General features: G+C 39.2%; 3 protein-coding genes across 3 annotated transcripts in view; 1 reads left to right on the plus strand and 2 right to left on the minus strand.

Moving 5' to 3' along the window:
- The window catches only part of mest (mesoderm specific transcript), an 8,355-nt gene extending 5,681 nt beyond the window's left edge, over positions 1-2,674 (plus strand). The window contains exons 8-12 of the mRNA XM_014004795.1: positions 1,420-1,490; positions 1,569-1,670; positions 1,741-1,817; positions 1,982-2,045; positions 2,353-2,674. Of these exons, the coding sequence (XP_013860249.1) occupies positions 1,420-1,490; positions 1,569-1,670; positions 1,741-1,817; positions 1,982-2,045; positions 2,353-2,470 (432 nt within the window). The 3' untranslated portion in view covers positions 2,471-2,674. The remainder of the gene's footprint in view (positions 1-1,419; positions 1,491-1,568; positions 1,671-1,740; positions 1,818-1,981; positions 2,046-2,352) is intronic.
- Positions 2,638-10,828, minus strand: copg2 (COPI coat complex subunit gamma 2; the record flags this gene model as incomplete). The annotated part of the gene is given in 24 exon segments (XM_014004794.1): positions 2,638-3,045; positions 3,161-3,259; positions 3,410-3,548; positions 3,640-3,737; positions 3,818-3,947; positions 4,040-4,221; positions 4,319-4,387; positions 5,766-5,891; positions 5,974-6,077; positions 6,286-6,361; positions 6,456-6,699; positions 6,787-6,882; positions 6,983-7,171; positions 7,387-7,454; positions 8,667-8,800; positions 8,891-9,048; positions 9,143-9,229; positions 9,325-9,417; positions 9,564-9,639; positions 9,716-9,795; positions 9,909-9,980; positions 10,075-10,155; positions 10,242-10,294; positions 10,731-10,828. Coding segments are annotated over 24 exon segments (2,622 nt in total). The 3' UTR covers positions 2,638-2,914.
- Positions 10,829-11,731: 903 nt separating this feature from the next.
- Positions 11,732-13,627, minus strand: ucn3l (urocortin 3, like). Its single transcript, XM_014004796.1, has 2 exons — positions 13,063-13,627; positions 11,732-12,948 (listed from the first exon to the last, which is right to left on the minus strand). The coding sequence occupies exon 2, from the start codon at positions 12,936-12,938 to the stop codon at positions 12,468-12,470; it is 471 nt and encodes a 156-aa protein (XP_013860250.1). The 5' UTR covers positions 12,939-12,948; positions 13,063-13,627; the 3' UTR covers positions 11,732-12,467.
- Between the last annotated feature and the right edge of the window lie 1,929 nt (positions 13,628-15,556).

Consider the following 15,556-nt stretch of genomic DNA (forward strand, 5'->3'; position numbering starts at 1 on the left):
GAAAACATTGGTGAATGCCACAAATTCTCCTAAATGACTCGTACGCACAACTTAAGAACAAATCTGTGCGTACGAACGGTTCTTGCATGAGGCCCAATGCTTTTAAGTTTACACCAATATATCTTTTACCTTTTAATGAATACTACTATAGGCTCAGTGTGATTTTTGATCGCTGGAATCTCAAAGCGTCAACTCACCTTTCCCTGAGATCAAGGATTGTCACATATCTACACTTTGGTCTGGTCCTGATCAGACTCACTTCCAGTTCTGACCAGTTTATTTGAATGTTTGTACAAACTGAGCTTGTTCAAAAAGCCACCTCAGAATATCTGAACTAGCCCTTTAAGGTTCAGCTCTTAAACCTTGGATTTCAACCTGGATTTATCAAAACCCATAAAGGCTTTATAAGACTGAAAAACCTAAAAGTGAAACAAGTCTTTAGTGCAACACATCAGTTAAACCTCCCAGTAACAAAATCCTGGTCAGGTTGAACTTCAAGATCATCCACAAACACCTGCTGGTTTGTCTCAGAGTGCAGAACCTCCAAATCACGACCGTCTGGTTCTGTCCCAAAATCATCTTCAACCTGGAAGATTTAAAAAATAATAATAATAAATAAATTTTAAAAATAGGCCTTCAAACTTTGTCCTCCCTTATTTGATAAACAATTTGTTTGGTAGCATTGTATCATTTTACCTCAAGTTAATCACTACATAGCTCCCAATTAACCTTACCAAGCATTAGTTAAAGCAAGCTAACTGGGTAAACTGGCTTAAGCAACATGAACAATAAGAGCTTTAACTATAGAGCTGCTCTACATGATACAATCCCGTAGTTTTATTTTGTATGTTTAGAGTCAAACTTACCTGTGTCACCAGGTGGAAAAATGGTGGAGCTCTGTTCTTTGTTGATTTGAGTATTTACAGGTACAGAAACTCCCCCTGCTGGACTGGAGGAGAAAAGCTGCTAATATTTTCAAATCTGTTATCATTTTTGGACTTATTCCACAACATACTACTGCTACATACTCACATGAGCAATTAGTTAAATTTTGGTGATGATCTGGCACAAACTAAAACTAAAACAGAAAAAGAGCCAGAGGCTTTTTTTTTTTAAACAATATGTGACAAACCATCAGCATCTAGAAGAACTTTGTTCCACCAGTCACATTACAGGAGCTTCACTCTTTGCGTAGCTGAGGGTTTTGGTGGAGCTATGCACTTGTCAAGTGCTTCTTGTTAGTCATAACTTACATGTGCTTACACGAACTCAACACATTTAGTAAAGTATTAGTAAAATTAACCAGGCATGAGCATACGGAATGAAGGAAAACAAAGTTGTGCTTAGTGTTTTCTGAGGTAGTTCTTTAAAAAAAAGACATATTGATGTGTTGGTTGTGATATGTTTTGTCTTCAAAAGCTCCTGAAGGACTCCAGCATTCTGTCATCAGTTCTAACGCGCCTCACCAACTTCTTTATTTTCCAAAAGGGGTAAGATCTGAGTTTGTGCCACGGTTTAGAAATCAAATATGTTCTGTTTTGTTGATTTGTTGGTTTTCCGTTGGGTAGGATAAAAGAAGTGTTTGGTCCCTACACACAGCCCACAGACGCTGAGTTCTGGGACATGTGGACAGTTTTACGCTACAATGACGGCAACTTGGTGGTGGACAGGTGAGCGCAGTCTGTTCAGACTTCTTACACGTTTTCCTGTCAGCTTACTCTCTTTATGTTGTCTTGCCAGCATTCTCCAGTACATCAACCAGAGGTTAAAACACAGAGACCGGTGGGTGGGGGCGCTCACTTCCACATTCGTCCCACGTAAGTTCCTGTTTCAGAGTAATAAATCAAAGACTCCTGGAGGTGTATTTAAAATGGTAAGCTGCTTAGTCTGTGAAGAGCAGCCATGTTGTCCATCTGTGGTCCTTACGAGGTGGGGGGTAGCAACTACTCAGTTCCTCCTTCATCCTCCCCCTCTGTTCCAGTGCACATGATCTACGGGCCCATGGACCCCGTCAACCCCCATCCCCAGTTCATCCGTCATTACCTGTAAGTGGCTCCTCCCCTAATTCTTAAACCTCATCCTGATACAAGCAGCAGTCTCTGCTCAGTAAGAAGTTTTTTACTTTGATTTGTTCTTTAAAACGAGCAATTTAGTTCATTTGCTTTTCCTTCTTACAACTGGACTTCTTTGTGAAAACTTACAATTAAAATCGGGTGAGAAGCTAGTTGTTATGAAACTGAAATATTCCTTATTAAATCAGAGAATTAAAAAAAGACAAACCATTAATTTGAAAGTGACCTGAAAAAAGGTTTTTAAAAGTTCCTAAAGTCAGTGTTTGTGTTTTTTTTGCAGGCATTTGGTGAAGAGGTCCACTGTCACAGTTCTGGACGACCACATCAGTCACTACCCTCAGCTGGAGGATCCCACAGGTTTCTTAAAAGCCTATTACAACTTCATTCATTCTTTCTGAAAGAACAACAAGTATCTTTTTTCAAAGTTAAGCCTGCAGTGGAAGAGTTGGAGAAGACTGAATTAAACCCTGAGATCATAAACTACAATAATGTTTTTCAGCAGTTGAATGTATTTCTTGAGCCGGATGATACTTCATTTAATTTTCTACATTTCTGTTGTCAGTTACCCCCCTCAAAAAAAAAAGAAAAAAAAAAAAGAAACATCAACTTGTCTTGAAATAAAGTTAGTTTTGTAAGAAAAAAAATTCCTTTGAAATTATTTAACAGAGATGCTCTTTGAAAGACTTTATTGCAGAGTATTTTGTTTTGTTTTGTTTTTTTTCAAAGAAAGCAGCAAGAAAACAGGTTTTAGTTTATAAACTCAAGACTGGAAACAATTAGAATTGGTCAACATGAATATACGCTTACTTAAGTGATGTTGCGTTGCACACATATTTACAGTTTTAGCCCACAGAGGCCAGGATTACATCAACAACACTCTCGTCACTGCTGCGAACCGTCACCTGCATGGTGACGCCATCAGCCAGCGCCAGGCGGGCGCGCACCAGAACATCGTGACCTCCTCGAAACACACCTGAGCACAGTAGGAGAGACTGTCAGTAATCTGCTGGCTAATCCAAAACAACTTCACTTCTACTTGACTTGATGTGGAACATCAACTATTCAAAACGATCTGATCTTAAACTCACCAGCAAGGAAGAGGACATGAGAGTTCTTGTTTTCTGGAACTTTGTCCGAGCGTTCACATGGCTGCATTCCCAGGAAGCTGATAATGTTACCCACCGCCTCTGTATGAGAAGAAACGTTGCATCAATATACAAGCTACTGGTGGGTGCAGAAAACAGTGCTGCGAGTTAAACTTGCATCTATTTAACATTTGGAATTCCAGTTGGTAAATCTGTGATTCAGGCCAAAATGATCCGTTTTTTTATGCGTACCATCAAGTGTTCGCACAGATGCCAGGGCGAATGTCTCCTCCTTCTCAAACTCATCTCCCACTTCTTCCCACGCCGCGCCAAAGTTTGGTTTCAAAACTTTCTGAATGTGGTCCGCAACCGTCACCTCCAGGTCCTCCAGCTGAAGCACAGCAGTGAAGAGCATAAAACTAGTTAAACACTCCCCAATGATTTGTGGGACTAAATTTTGCAGATGAGCCATTATAGCGTACCACATATTCATCATCATAACCGTCATCATCTGGCTCTCCTGTGTTGGGGTCGCAGTCTCTCACGAGGTACTTCATGGTACAGCTGAATGTACACGACACTGCAAAGAGAAAATAAAACTTCTTGTAAACTCTTTGATCGTCGTATTAAATCAAACTATCCATGCTCCAGACTTCCTACCAGCTGTTGGGTCGTCCTCTGGCAGCCGGACCAAAGTGTAGCAGGAGCCAGGCTGGCTGTAGGGGAGGCTGGGGGCAGGGATGTAGTGTATCACCTCATAAGCTTCTGCAGGCTCCATCTGTACTATCACCTACAAGATATAATCCAAAAGCAGCAGAAATACATAAATATATCATTTACATTTTAAGGTGGACAAAACTAAAAATATATCATTCAACAAACCTTTTGTAGCAACTGGTCGTTCAGCGTGTTCGTGCAGTCAAACTGGAACACCATGTGTTGGGCGAAGGTGTGTTTAATGCAGCGGACAACATATTCTGTCTCTGCCTCGGTCAGCTGAACCGGCTCAGAAGACTTGAATAATGGGCCGAGACCCTGGAACTCTGGGACGGCAGCAAGTTGCTCTGAACAAAAACGGGAAACACAGGGATGATACTTTTAAAGTAAATGTGTGTAATTGTACCAAATATCCAGATTCACCATGTGGGAGTTTAGTCTTACCCTGGTAAATGTCTTGACGTGAGGGGGCCAGCTTCTCTGGCAGTTTGCTGGTAGCAACTGGGGCTATTTCTACAAGAAAATAATAATTCAATTAACCAGTTTAATCCCACCAGCAACAATTGTTGCCAGACATTTTGTGTTACTTCTGGAAGCTCTAAATGTGTTATTTTGGCTTTGGGCAGCTAATTTAATGGGCTATCTACTCTTTGTTATATCAACTTCATGTAGTTAGTGTGAATGGTCACATGACCACACCCCTCGACTTCCTGCCTGCCCTGCTCGAGGGAAATGTCTACCTCAAACTGGTACAAAATGAAGTGAATAAAATATCTTAATAAACATATAATTGAAATATTTTGTACATATATTCTTTGAAGAGTCTTCTGCTGAGATATATAGAGAATTTTATGCTTGCATGCATCTTTTGATCGTAAGAAGAGTGAATGTAAGCACGGCAACAATTGTTGCTGCTAGCATAACATATTGACAGAGCTGTGCTGTCAAAGGTTTGACTGTTTATTTTACTTATTTATGGGGTTTTTTTTCCATTCAACTTAAAGCCATCAGATGTTTTAGATCTTTTAGACCTGAAAGAACCCCAAACTGATGTGTGCTACAACAGGGGGTGCCAAACTTTTCTATGCCATAGCCCTTCAAACAGCAGAAGCGTTTGGCCAGGGACCCCCTTTGCAAACCTCCTACAAACAATGCTACAAAATATGTAAAATGTTTAAAAGTTTTTTAAATCACTTTTTATAAGTATTATATTTGTTTAGCGTTAAAATTGTATTAAGCAAAATGTGTTAAACACTATTATTATCCCACTGAATAACCCAGCTGTTGACAATAAGAACAGAACAAATGGAATCAAACTGCTCTCTTAAACAGTATTTCAATATATTTTTATAAATTATATTTTCAAACTGATTGAAAAACAGATTCCATTTTATGATAATAATTTAAAATAGTAATTAGATTTAAGTTTTAGGTTTTTGCCTTTTTTTTCCCCTCTTATCCCCTCCAGCTTTCTGAGGACACCATAATGCTCCCTGGTGACCCGCCCCCACTTTGAAAAACACTGTGCTACATCAGTCATTCCTACTGTTGAACTTGTACCCATGCCTTGTTATAACATGTTATGCATGTTAAGGCTATTTATATTTTTCATGCATGTATTTTTCATAGGTCAGAATAAAGGATTTGTGTCAGTTTAGACTACATTGTTTCCCACCGGCAACAATTGTTGCCGAGTACAAAACCTACATTTTCACTAACACAATCAACATAAAATGAAAAAAAAATTCTTAAATATTACATGTTAGGGAGGTCTAAGGAATAAAATGCATGTAGTTATTTGCAGGGGAAACATTGGGATTAAAGTTGTCCAAATACCACATATAAACATACATATAAATGTATTGAGTACATCACATTAAAGTGGCTGTACCTGTTTTCTGCTCTGTGATTGGAGTGGTGGCCAAAGGTACAGACTTCATGTCAAACGGTTTCTCTGAGGGCTCCAAGGTGTACTGATGGAGGCACTTCTCCAGCCCCGGAACGGACACAGACAGTCCTGAGACACACAGAGGGACACACGTTACCATCAGACGACACATCAAGTCCTGTACTCCGAGTTTATCAATGTGCAGCTTTACCATTGAAGATGTACGCTGCGTTCAGAGCTTTCTGCTTCTGCTGGAGTACATTCATGTAAAAAGTAGCTCTGTCACGCACCTCATCATCACTGTCCATCATACACCTGTGAAAACCGAGCGGGTTAAAGGTAATCCATGTAAGTTTTATTATCTCTGTTGCACGTTTCGTCTTTGTTAGAAATTAATCTGACTAAAAATAAAAATGCAACCAAAGAGTTCAAGTTCTTTAAAACAGATTTTTCAGCTGGATAAATAAAAACTGAATGCTTCCATTGCTTCAAAAAAAAGACTCCCTCAGGACTAAATAAATACCTCTGCATGAGAACCAGGACGCTCGGCAGCAGATCATCATTCTGAGCTCCGAATTTAGCCAAAGCGCTGACAGCAGCTGGAGACCAAAAGAAGCGGAAAATATTGCAGCCGTTTGGAATTAAACCATCTAAACTGTAGCGTAAAGCATGTTCTCAGATCAGCATACACACCTGCACGGACGGCCTCGCTCTCCAGAACCACGCGGTTGAATATGAAGCGGATGTATTTGGAGGGCTGCGGGGTGCGAGGACCCTCTTTGCCAAGCAGGTGCAGGATTTTTGTGGCCAACACCGTGTGTTCACAGTCCTCTATGAACTCACAGAGATGGGCCAGGCCCGTCTCCTTGCTCTCAGGGTTCTCCTCGATGATGCTGATGATGCAGTCCACAATGGCTCGCTTGTACTCAAATCCACCCTGCATTGATACAAAAACTAATGATTGTTCACAAACCTTTTACCTCTTTAGGTTGAAACGTGATTAATAGCATTTTTATTTTCTCACATCATCTCTGAGCATGTTGGATAAGAAGTTCATCATGACACTGTGCTTCCTGGGATACTTCTGACACAGAGCACTGATGGCCTGCACCACCACCACCTGAAACAAACAGATTTACACAGTAGATTTTAAAAAAATTAATAAAAAGGTGTGCATTATAATTTTATAATGAAACCAAATGACGTAAAAGATGTCTCACCTTGAATTCATCTGAAATCTCAGAAACAAAGGAGGAGATCTGCTTCATGAGGCGGTCCACGCTGCTCTCGCTGCCAGTCTTCAGCAGAGTGGTGATGGCCAGAGTGGCAATGCTGCGGTTTGAATCAGTGATCAGGTTCTCCAGGTCCAAGTTGCAGGCAGTCACAGCAGATGGGTGTTTCATGGCCACCTGATGCACAAAACAAAAGGATAACAGGTTAAACTATTAACTCAAACACATCAGTCTGGTTTGTAATAATAGTGTCACATATTTTTAATTTACATTTGTACATAAAATTACATAGAAAACCATGAGAACTGGCCTTTTCTTTATTTTCAGGTTATTTTCAGTTAAGCTGCAGTAAAACAGACCACATGGTGCAGTGATAGAAAACAATCCGTTACCTTGTTCAGAGTCCTGACAGCAGCATACCTCAGAGCTGCTTTAGGGGAGCTGCAGAAGAGCTGCAGCACTGCAAGGACACATTTACAGTTAGAGACATCTTGAAAACACCACCTTATTTTAAAACAGACAAACATTACTGAATTTTAAAGTTGACAGGTTATTGGGACCAGTGTTTGCGAAAACAAGTCGGACATTACTGAAGTAAATTACAATTGTCCGGCAAAAAACTTCAAATCATCGGACATGTTGACCGACGTGCTTCTCAAACCTAGCAAATTATTATTTACATTGAAAATCCCTGCGGATTATCTGTGTGTCCCACTGAACAAATGTCCAGGCAAACATAGTCAGTGATTGGCTGGTTTCCGCAGTGCGTTCTATCCAGGATTTTGATTGGTTTAGGCACCGGAAGCCCTAAGGATGTTATCTGGTTACAGCGAGGTAAGTTAATTTCTTCACATTTTTATAAATTTGCAGATGTTTTCTTGTGTTTTCTGTTGTTTCAGCATAATTTCTTAAAAGTACATGATGACTCCTAATTTTTTTCTGATTATTTCTGATCAATACTGTTGGTTTATTAGACTTTTTTCGAGCAGCATGAGTAGAACCTATGGTAGAAAATTAAACATCATTTATTATTATTTTTACAACTACTCCAGCCAATCACAGCAATACTGTCTCCTCTTTTTTTCCTAAACATGCTTAAGGGGCCTACAAAATGGGACCTCAAATGCCACCAAGCCCAAGAGGACAGGGATGTGCCAGATTGTAGTGATTCAGAAGATGATGCAGATCATGACAGCTTTGATGAACAGGACTTTGAGACCAACTAAGACAAAAGAGGAAAACTTTACAGTAATTTCAATAACTCTGAACTGTAATCTGATATTTATTGTTAATAAAAGTGTTTTGAGTTCAGATTTCAAGCTTTATTATATCGATAAAACACCTGAAAGTACAGTGAAAATAATGTAAATGTCACTACCACATCTGTACATTTGAAGCACGGATTACATTGTCCTATGTGCTTCAAAAATGTCCTGCGTGAGACGCTGTCACGTGACTCAAAAGTTTTCGCAAACACTGTTGGGACTGGTGATGTGCAGCTGCTAAGTCATGCTTATGCTAACAGGTCTATGATGTTGATCAGCAACTGAACTGCTCCTATGATCATTTACTGTCAAACAGAGGAGAATGCAGCTTAGCCCGTTAGCATGGCACACACCATGCACGCTGCAAGCATGAAGCCAGTTTGTGGTGCGACATGTGACATGCTAACCTGACACAGCAGGGGCCAGCTCCCTGGCAGTACAGTTGGGCATGTGGACGATAGCAGAGGCAGCCTCATACACCACCATCTCATTCTTGTTCCTCAAGCAGCTCTCAATGAAGTCAAACAGGGGGCTGTCGTGACTGTGGGCGAACAACATGAATTTTTTGTCAGCACTTTAGTCAATTACAGGGAAATAATCAATTCATCTCAGAGGGTGCAGATCTACTCACCCTCCCTCTGTCTCATCCAGCAGCTTGCTGGCAATGCGGATCAGCATGCAGTAAGCAAAGGGAGACTTGAGACCAGACTTGGTGAACTTGTTGAGCATCTTGGTCACAGCAAGGCGATCGTTCTTCCTTAGATGATACAACAGGCCGAGGGCATGGTACTGGAAGACAGGACATGTAAAACTTTAGAATCAAGAATGATCAGAAGCAATTCCAAATAACGAATTTCCTCAAATCCTCGTGTTTTTCCCCCACCTGGACCATGATGTTGTCACTGGAAGCAGCCTCTTGGGCCTCATTCACCCAGCGTTTCACCACATCGTAGCTCATCTTCACCATGTGCTAAAAGGAAGCAAAGATAAAATTCAGCTGTTTTATTAACAAAACAAAAGAAATAACATTTTTCACTGGAATAACAAAAAGTTCCTGTTCCATACCAGAGAAGAGACCAGAGCTGAACTGGACACACTGGGCACTTTGTCAACTATAGCCTGCTTCATATACCTCTCAATGGCCTGCAGCATGGTGGTCTGAGAGGGGAGAAAAATAATACTTTTAGTTTCCAAACAGAAGCCTTTAACAAGGGAAACAGAAAAAAATAAATCCCTTCCTGCGTGGGAACAGAGCAACAGAAGAGAGGAGACATTTTGAAAAACCTAAAGAGATCACCACTCACATCTGTGATCCTACAAAGGGCTCTGATGGCTGGTCCTCTGTAAACATCTTCCTTCCCAGTCATGTCTTTAGTCAAGCTAGCAAACACGACACCAAAACAATTAGTGACTTCACACTGAAAACAGTAATTACCATTTACACCATGACACCAACCTGCTCGTGACAATGATGACATCCTCAGAGATGTTTGCCATCTCTTTGATAGTTAGGTAGCACATCCTCCTCAGGGTTTGCTACAACACATAATAAAAAAGGCTTACTTATATTGAAGATTAGTCAAGCAAAAAGAGTGAAATGTAACCGTATCTTATGATTAAATTTAATAAATCAAAGGTTAATGTCTTACATCATTAGATTGGAAGAGCCTTGTCATGGCAAAGAAAGCCTCGGTGGCCTCTGTGGTCCCAAAATGTTCCCCCTACAAAAGAAGTCAGAGTACATTATGTTAAATAATGTGTTATATATTACAGGGGAAAACATTGTTTAGAGGCTGAGTTTAATATAAGTTTGACCTGGTTGAGGAGGTAGATGATCTTGGTGAGGATGTGGAGACATCTTCTTGGATTGATTGGAGTTTCATTGAAGATACGTGCCTGTGAACCAGAGAGGATACCTTTAAGTAATCGGCCTTTATTTTTGCTCAATGTCCTTTGTGTCTTAAGTTATAAGAATACATTACCTCTTGCAATACAGCACTTTTCTCCAGGTGCTGGAAAGGGTTTGACCCACTTCCTACGTGTCAAAACAAACGAGTTAGATCATTTAAACAAGACAATTGTCTTTAAAAGAAAGCTTGAAGGACATCAGATTAAGTGACAATCCTTTGTTTTTCATAGAGCCAACGTTGACATTCAGTGCACAGCTGCGACAGAGTGTAATCATCTTTACTTAAGATTTTATATAATTTTAAACTGTCAATAAAAACAATAGCAGTATTCAATACAAGTTGAAAAATGGTTGCAAAAAGTCAATGCAAAATAAGAAAACTTTAAACGGATTAACCTGAAATCCACATTTACCGGGCAGGTTTAATTTGATGGTCAGCTGAATAGCTTTAGCTAGTTAGCTAATGTTAGCATAGTTAGCGTTTTCCTTCAGCGCAATTTACACCAACCCAGTTTAGTCCAGACTTTAATTAAAACATTGTCCAGTTTATAGCTGCTCTTACCAGACTCCTCGTCCTTCTTGTCAAATTTTTTAATCATTGTGTATGAACGAAAGAGACCCCGTCAACCTCGACCATAAGCAGAGCTACTTCCACGTAGCCAAAATGAAACTTGGTTTCCTGTCAGGATCCACGTCGACGGAAGAGACGTCACTGGCGTTGATAATTCCGGAGCAGCAGAGGGCGCTGCTCGCACACACTGACCTTCTAAACTCGAGTAAATAAATAAATAAATAAATAAATAAATAAATAAATAAATAAATAAATAAATAAATAAATAAATAAATAAGACGGATTAACGATGATGTGCAAATTCTGCATTATTTAGTGTTGATTCACATCATGTTTACTAAATGGTTCCAGTCAGACCAACATACATTTTCAAAGTGTAGATATTTTCTGTAGCTGTCACATTTTAGCAAGTATTTTTGATGTTGAAAAAAAATTAGGAAACTTGTGTCAGCTGCTACCGATATAATTCACTAAATAAATAATTACATAAACAAAAATACCGCGTCTCCTTTAGAATGAGCGGCTGCGCTGATGATAATCTGGAGTGCAGTTATCAAAAATGGCCACAAGGGGGAGACATTGTTCTGTGTCCTGGATTCTGACATACTGATTGTTTCCTAAAACTACAAACTAGCTGGATCATTTTAGGTTTTGTTTGATGGCGAAACGTCAAATATTTCTTTATATAATTTTGGCAAAGTAACATGATTTGGGAGCCGGTAATGAAAATGAAACGGGTTGTCTACAGTCTACTTTAATCCTCTTGAAAATAGATGGGAGAACCTAAGTGAAAACCTGCTGTTTATTGCCCCCTGGTGGTCAAATTATATAATGACACTATTATAAAACTGCAGCTTGCGCTTCAAACTTTCATGCAAATTTCTTATATATAGTTTATTTCTAGCAAAGCACACCAAGTTTTTATAATATATATAGTGAATCTAAGATTGTTTCATGGATGTCATTATGCAAAATGTCTGAAAACAGGAACATGTACTTGGTACTTCTGCTTTAATTCAGGAAAAATAATCCTTTATTTGCAGTATAAAAATAAGAGACATCTGATGAACACATACATTCACGTGCATTTGCATTTTACTATAATTCATGGGTTTTTAAAGGTGATTTGTACAGAATTTTAATGTCAAATCATTTGCAACTGGGGAAAATATATTTCATAATTAAAACACATGAAACACAATATAAGAATTATGAAAATCATTTCAGTTATTATCAGCTGATTAAAAGAAAACATTCATAATTATAATTAGATGACAATTCTCTTCATTATAATGCCAATTTTACATCCAACATTTAGTTAACATGTGTTAATCAAAATAAAATCCTTCTTTAAAATAGCCCAAATGAAGTAAAGAAAGTAAAGATAAAATTAGGCGAATTTAATTTCCTCCATTGAAATTATGTTGTTGTTTTTTTTAGTTGGGTCATGTTGCAAAATAAAATCATCACTTTTAGATAAAATGACATTAAAAGCCAAATGTAAAGCATTTTCAGAGTTAGTTTGTTAAATAAAAAGCAAATCGAATCAGTCTTCAGGGAATAAAAGCTGTTAACTCAAACACGAGAGCAAAAATGTTTTCACCTTTAAACGACATGTTCCTCCCCTCAGAGAAACAAATGATGTATAGTTGAGGAATAAAGAGTGATGGTGACATTTTGAAGGACGCTCGTGTGTTTAATGAAACTTTTGGTCCGTGTTGTTTTGGCTCATTTCCTGCGGCCGATCTGCGCCAAGAGACGCGCGTTCTCCGCCGCCTTGGCGCGCAGGTTTTTGGCTTTGGCCACGTCAAACAGGACGTTCATGATGTTGGTGGGGACGTCCAGGGACAGGGTGAGTCTGCTCCTCCGGTCCCCTTGGACGCTGTTGCGGAGCATCTGGCCCCTGAGCTTGGTCCGGCTCATGAAGCGGTAGTTTGCGGGGCTTGAAGTCCTTTTCTCGCGGCTGGATTCGGCGGACGTGGAGGGGAAAGAGGGGCTGAGGTACTCCGCGGACTGCAGGAGGGACCCCCAGCTGTCTTCCCGGGAGTAGCCCGGTTCGTTCTCGTCACTCGGAGCCCCGGCTGCCAGGTGGTCGCTGCAGAGCAGGTCGGAGCGGCTCTGGTAGAGGCGCAGGCACAGGCTGGAGGTCCGTGTGCACAGGACCGAGAGCAGCAGCAGGGTCTTCAGGGACGACAGCATGCTGGGTCCTCTGGGACCAACACAAGTTAAACAGGTGCTTAGTCACCAAAAAGAAAATACAAAAAAGCAAAGTCATGCAAACTTATTCCATCTTAGCTTTAACTTGGATGCTTTTCTTCCTTACCACTTATTCTTTGCAGAAGAACACTGCTACAGAAGGTGGCTGCAAGGAAGCCTGCAGATCCAGGACTCTTCTGATCCCAAAGCCCTGCTACAGTAAGAGCGTGTGGAGGTCAGTCTGAGCGTCCATTCCCTCTGCCTGTGTTTAGTAGGAGACTTCAAACTGCAGTCCTACGCCAGCAACAACGTCATCCCTTTCACATTTTGGTTTCTTATGAGCCTTCCTATTGGTCCTCCAGCAGTGATGTCACACATTATTGTGACCTCCTGTTTGTAGACAAGAGGCATCACGACTTTGGGAAACTTTTGTTTTTTTCACGTGACCTTAAACTTCCAAATGATCAACCTTTCACAGTCAGAGACATCTTTATTAAAACTCAAATTGTTTATAATTTGTTCTCCTCTAAGGACTGATCTTATTTTCAGTGCCTATTATTGTATCACTTAATAAGTCTCTCCAATTGTTTTCACTCAAACCTCTAATTCAGACAGGCAAAACATCTCCACAATAAACTTAAACAAAAAGCAAACATTAAAATGTTTATCCTGCATGAACGATAGCTGTGATTGCAAATGATGTGTGGTGAAGGCAAATACTGTAAAAATTAAGATAATAATGCGAAAATAAGACAAAAATAATCTACATTTTCAGTACGTATACTCATGAACAAGTGTTGATAAATTGGCGGCTAATAATTTACTTGAAGATCTATTTAGGACAAAATGATTAAACAATATTCAGCTCCTCAAGCACGAGATTTAGGTGCACAAATTAGATTTTCTCTAATCAAAAAGATCAAAATGATGCAACCCAAATGTCAAACTCTCCTGCAATTGATTAAGTTTTGAATTACAATGATTTTTACTCATATCAGACTTTTAATGTTGGCGTTCAGCCTGATTAGAGCTGATTTCTGCCCAGATTGTTTAACAAAATAAAAGACTGTTTAGCAGAAGAAACATTTCCTATATTAGCTGTGTAAAAGTTATCTATATTTCTCATTTTTCATGCAAAAGTCTATTTCTGGATATTTACAGACCTCTGACGTCCAAAAAAGCTTTTTTTCTTTCTTCATATTTAAGTGATGCTGTTTGATTAATCCTTATTAGACAGTTATATTAAAATTTTGAAGCCAACCTCTCAGAAAGCTCAACAATTTTTAATATATATGCCTTTAAAAAAACTGAGAATATCTAACTGAACCACGTTGGAAAAAGTTATTAACAATTTAAACTTCTCTCAAAGTTCATTTAAAGTGCTCAAAACTTAATTCTTGCAGATTTATGAAGCATCCTTGCATGTGGGAGTACATTACTGTGCAGAATCGTGACTCAAATGGAGTTAGCCACAGGGAGCTTATTCCATGTAATTATAAGACTGTGTCAGGTTAAAAGACATGTTAAGAATCCTCCTGTTAAAAATGTCCACTTGTGGCTAGGGTTGGGCGATATTAGTAAAAAAATTAATCACGATTAATTGCGGTATTTAGCCACTAACGATTAATCTGACGATTAATCCCCTGGACACCCTTACATATGTCCTAGTCAATTGACAAATTTAGTGGGAAAGATTTGTTTTTTGTAAAAATCTGTTCCAAATTGTGTCAAAATTACATTGCAGAACTTTTTTTAATGTTCGTCATACAGTATTTGAAGCGGAGCGGAGCATCGAGCAGACTGATAGGAGAAATCTCCAGTCAGCCTGCCTGCTGGCATTAATCGTATTAATCGTCAAATGCCAAAAAATAATCGATTAATGTTTTTCTGGCGATTAATTGCACATGATACGATCATGCCCAACCCTACTTGTGGCATTTAGAAGAGTTGCTTTTTGTTTTTAATAGTTAGGAAAAAAAAGTAGTTCGTGCTGCACCCATATGAGCACCCACGCAGGAATCCCCGACCACTGCAGAGCTGCTCTGGTGGACAGTGACTGGGTCCCCCGCTGGCTTCCAGTCTGACCAGTAACACCCCGCAGTGCAGGAACATATGTGGTGATGACAGAGGCAGCAGGGCTACCAGCCACCTTCGTTTTTGGTCCCTTTTTTTCCCCCTCAGCTTGTAGAGCAATGTACAAAATGTAATAAAGGTAACTGTTATTTACTGCAGGGAAATGAGTAAACAGAACAAATCACAAAATAAGATTTATTTTTTTCAGTAGCTTTACATGAAGACATTAAAAATATCTCAAAGTTTTTCAGTTAAAAAAACTCATGTGTGAAAGAAACAAACTTTAGTCATGAGGCAAAAGAAAGTCCACTATCTGAAATTATTCAAAATTATTCAAATTTAACAATGAGTGCCACCATCTTATGTTGTGTTTAACAAAAATAAATAAATAAAATAAAATAAAATAAAAAAAAGTTTAGAAATTTCATGTCAAAAACTTATCCACACTTGTTGTTTCCATCAGGTTTAGGGATAAGATAAGATAAGATAAGATAAGATAAGATAAGATAAGATAAGATAAGATAAGATAAGATAAGATAAGATAAGAT

This window comes from Austrofundulus limnaeus, unplaced genomic scaffold, assembly GCF_001266775.1.
Source record: "Austrofundulus limnaeus strain Quisiro unplaced genomic scaffold, Austrofundulus_limnaeus-1.0 Scaffold26, whole genome shotgun sequence".
Classification (NCBI taxonomy): Eukaryota; Metazoa; Chordata; class Actinopteri; order Cyprinodontiformes; family Rivulidae; genus Austrofundulus; species Austrofundulus limnaeus.

What these genes read in the sequence shown, in the direction of transcription:
- ucn3l (XM_014004796.1), bottom strand. Translation starts at nt 12,938, where the DNA reads ATGCTGTCGTCCCTGAAGACCCTGCTGCTGCTCTCGGTCCTGTGCACA.